Source organism: Lolium perenne, unplaced genomic scaffold (genome assembly GCF_019359855.2).
Source record: "Lolium perenne isolate Kyuss_39 unplaced genomic scaffold, Kyuss_2.0 unplaced39, whole genome shotgun sequence".
Taxonomy (NCBI): domain Eukaryota; kingdom Viridiplantae; phylum Streptophyta; class Magnoliopsida; order Poales; family Poaceae; genus Lolium; species Lolium perenne.
In genome coordinates this window covers 361,307-365,529 of record NW_027248997.1, presented here as the reverse complement: position 1 = coordinate 365,529, position 4,223 = coordinate 361,307, and the positions used below count along the sequence as shown (strand labels likewise).

Below are 4,223 nucleotides of genomic sequence, written 5' to 3'. Positions count from 1 at the left end.
CTTTTCAAGCTCCGCCACTGCTGTGCTCATACAGTATCGAGGATCGCATCATGATATGGATACGGAGTAGTAAATAAATATAGTACGATAGAGTGCCCGATCTTAGATTGACATTATTGTGTTCTTACGGATTCTTGGTACTACCGTGATTAAAAGATAGAGGCGCCGATCTTAGATTAACTTATCTCTGCACGTTAAATAATGCACTACTACAGTCTCAATGTACCCGTTACTAGTATTTCTGGAATGCCAACTTGCGCCTGCGAAAATCGTGGATTGCGACTGTCCACTGCCTACAAATTGAGCGTCGTGCCCAAGAGAAGTTCAGCACTCGAACCCATCATCTAGCGACTTTTCAAGCCTCGACGTGATCTTCTTCTTCCACCTCCAGCCAAGCGGAGCTCAGGTTTTCTTTCTACACGGATTAATGCACATATATGCACCAATGCTCACACAGTTCCGATGATCTCTCTATCGAACTGACGACGCTGTGTGTGTCCTCGTCATTTTCGCGTGTAGGGAAGGGAAACATGTCTGCGAAGGCTGGCAAAATCCTGGTCGAGTCGGACGCGGGATCGTACGTGGCGTGGTCCGGCGCCGACCAGCCGGAGCTCGCCATGGAGGGGCTCGGGTGCGGCCTGCTCGTGCTCAAGCCCCTCGGCCTTGCGATGCCGCACTATGCCGACTCCCACAAGTTCGGCTACGTCCTCGGAGGCAGCGGGGTGGTCGGGGTCCTCCCGGTGGGGGGTGGCGCCGCGGAGAGGGTCGTCCGGCTGGAGGCAGGCGACGTCATCTCCGTGCGCACGGGGGACGTCTCGTGGTGGTACAACGACGACGCGAACAGCGCCGGCGCCGACCTGTCCATCGTGTTCATTGGCGACACGGCACGCGCCGTCAGCCCGGGGGACATCTCGTACTTCTTCCTCGCCGGCGGCAACAGCGTCCTGCGCGGCCTCGACGCCGCGGCGTGGGCGCCGGGCGTGTCCACGGAGCAGGCCGCTGCCGCTTTCCGGAGCCAGCCGGCCGTTCTCCTCACGAAGCTGAGCCAGAGGCTGCCCGGCGTGTGCCCGCGCGAGCACGACAGGACGGGGCTCGTAACGAACTCCGGCCACGTCGCCGCCGGGACCGTGAAGACGCTCACCGCGGCGGACCTGGGTGATCTCGGGATCAGCGCGGCGCTCGGGAGGCTCGAGGCCGGTGCTGCACGCGCACCGTGGGTGGTCCGGGAGGGCGCGGCGCAGGCGGTGTACGTGGCACGGGGGAGCGCGCGCGTCCAGGTGTCGTCTAACGCGGGCGGCGAGACGCTGCTGCTGGACGTGGATGTCCCCGCGGGCAGCGTGTTCGTGGTGCCGCGGTTCGCCGTCGCGTTCCTCGCCGCCGGCGCCGACGGCGTGGAGTGGGTGTCGCTGATCAAGAGCCCCAGGTGCGTGTGACCCAGACCCAGTTTCCATATACTCCGGCCTAGTTCACAATAAATGTCCGAAATGCGTTCAGCATATACTGATCATGGTGTCCGTGCGTGCATGCATGGCAGGCCGGCGGTGGAGCAGCTGACCGGGGAGGGCTCGGTGCTCGGCGGCGTCGCGGCGGAGGTTGTGCAGGCCTCGCTAAACGTGGCGCCGGAGCTGGTGGAGCTGATCGGAGCAGGCCGCCGTGCCGCACCGTCGAACTGAGTGCCGTATCGTGCTCTGGTTTTGCCTTAAGAAGTTGCGTGCTTGTGCGTACGAAAAGAGGCTCTGGTCTCTCCACATTGGATCTGTCATTTTACGCTGCCTGTATACGTGGTTACACGTGCGTACGTATGTCCAGGGGAATACGCAACAATAATTTCGTGTTTCTGCTGTTCTCATGAAATGGAAAGTTGTGCCCGTATTTGCTCTTTGAAAATGGACACCACAATCTGTCACCGGCGCACGACGTGATTGTTAGGATTAATCAGCTTTATATTTAGGTTAAGTAGTGTTGTATTGAGAATATTCTATGGATATTACTTGGCAGTTAGAATCCTGACATTGTCCATCTTTGAACCGTCATTGTGTCCTTCCAAACAAACAGAAGTACCGTAACCGATAGTGTAAGGACATGTACATTTGTTTAGACGGATGGTGTCTGTAATACTACAACATATCATCTATAGACATTATCTTGCGGAATGATAAGGGTGAGGCTATAGCTGGAGAAATTTGTTTATTGAATAATCTGATGTGTTCAGCCTCGGCTGAAGCTATGGCGCTGTTAAGAGGTCTACAATTTCTTGAGCGGATTGGGTGTGACTCAGCGTATGTTGAATCGGATTCTTTGGAGTTAATTCAAGCATGCAATGGAGATACTGATCTGTTCAGTCCTTATACGGCAGTGCTAGCTGATTGCTTTCAAATTGCTAGTAGGATGGATCTGGTGATATTTCAACATTGTCATCGGGAAGCAAATATGGTGGCTCATAATCTAGCAAAACATGGATATGAAACTAGTACTAGTTTATTGTGGGAAGATAGGCCTCCTGATTTTATTAGAGCTGATGTTATTCGTGATGTAACTATTCTAGAAATTGTACCGAATATTTGAACTCAAAGCAGCAAGTTTCAGACGCACTATTTTCCTTACCAGGGTACCGAAGGGGACTGGAAGGTTTTTAATGAGGCGGCTTGCTTGCTTAATATAAGTATTATTATTTCAAAAAAAAAACATATCATCTATAGACAATGATATAGACAATGTATATAATAGTCTATCTGTAAGTTATCTATTTTTAGTCATAGCTATATGTGAGTACAAGTTATAGACACCCTTCACACAACAATAAAAATGGTGTCTGTAAGCTGTCTGTAAGAAGCCTACAGATTGTCTGTAACTTTACAGACAGCCTCCTTCTCTCTCCTCATTCTCTTTCCTCCACATCACCAAAATCACCTATAACTACCTCTTACAAACAGCTGAATCATTACCATTGTACATGCCCTAAAACGTCTGTTCAAAATTTATATATAGGTGAAGGAGATCACCCATTCGCTTCCAGTCTATGTTTCCAAAAGGATTTTTGGGGGATAGATTTTCTAGATCGAAGACTATCAAGATGAGAATAAGACAAATGTTCAAGCTCTCAAGAAACTGTTGTCGTCAGAAACCCACCGGCGGGCAGCGACAGGCAACACCGTAGAGCCGGGAACAACCTAGAGCTGCGGCTGGCTGAGGTCCCTCCGAGCGACGGCCCGCAAAGCCTTTCTGGTCACACGTCCGATGCTGATTGCAAGGGCGTGCCACCTGACCTATACCTGGTCAGGAAGGTGATGGAGATGCCTCGCTTAGTTTCCTGCATGGCATACACGTAAATATTAAATACGAGCCTCGATCGGCTCTCAGGTTATCCTGTGAATCGGCTCAAGGAGCCGATCCACCCATGATTCGTACGGGGTGCACGAATATATGGTGGTCCTGCTTGATCAAGATAAAGCTAACTAGATCTACGACGATTTAGGGTTTTCACCGCATAATCGGATCATCCTACTCCAGGTTGGGCCTCGCGGCCACGCACGGTGATCGTAAGCCGATCCTAAACAAGGCCTAAAAACCAACACGAAGTTGATCCCCGGAACATCCTGTTTAGGACTAGCGAACGACACCCTACGCGCCGCTGTATCCTCCCCCCCTTTGTAAGGCCTAACTATTGCAGATATTAAACTAATCCTTGTAGAACAAGGAGCAATCGTAACGGATCAGATCTACTAAATAATGATCAAGCGGGGTGCCGCCCCCACACCTAAGATAGGTGTGAGGGCGGCTAGACATGCAAGGGTTGCACTACGATAGCATGTTACGCGAAGAACTATGCTAACCCTAACACATCTATGATAACTACGTTGCTCGCCATCAACAAGGCTTCAGTACGAGCAACGCATGAACAACGTGGAGCTTGTGCTGCCTAGATCGCAAGATGCGATCTAGGCAGCATGTCGCTTACCGGTAGAAACCCTCGAGACGAAGGAGTTGGCGATGCGCCGAGATTGATTTGTTTGGTTGAACGTTGGTTGTTGTTTATTCCATAAACCCTAGATACATATTTATAGTCCAGGGGACTTTCTAACGTGGGAATAATCCCCACCGTGCACGATACAAACTCTAACTTTTAATCTAAGATGAAATCTACTATAATTAAAGATACACGGGCAATCTAGCCCAAACTCTTCGCACAAGGCCGCTTCAGAGATATTCCACGTGTAATCTTT

The 4,223-nt window shown here is 51.0% G+C and overlaps 1 protein-coding gene across 1 annotated transcript; it reads left to right on the top strand.

The window, feature by feature from the left end:
• The first annotated feature begins 264 nt into the window (after positions 1 to 264).
• Positions 265 to 1,887, top strand: LOC127325896 (11S globulin seed storage protein 2). Its single transcript, XM_051352724.2, has 3 exons — positions 265 to 406; positions 520 to 1,423; positions 1,535 to 1,887. Exons 2-3 carry the CDS (start codon positions 531 to 533, stop codon positions 1,671 to 1,673), a joined length of 1,032 nt encoding a protein of 343 aa, XP_051208684.1. The 5' UTR covers positions 265 to 406; positions 520 to 530; the 3' UTR covers positions 1,674 to 1,887.
• Positions 1,888 to 4,223: the final 2,336 nt, after the last annotated feature.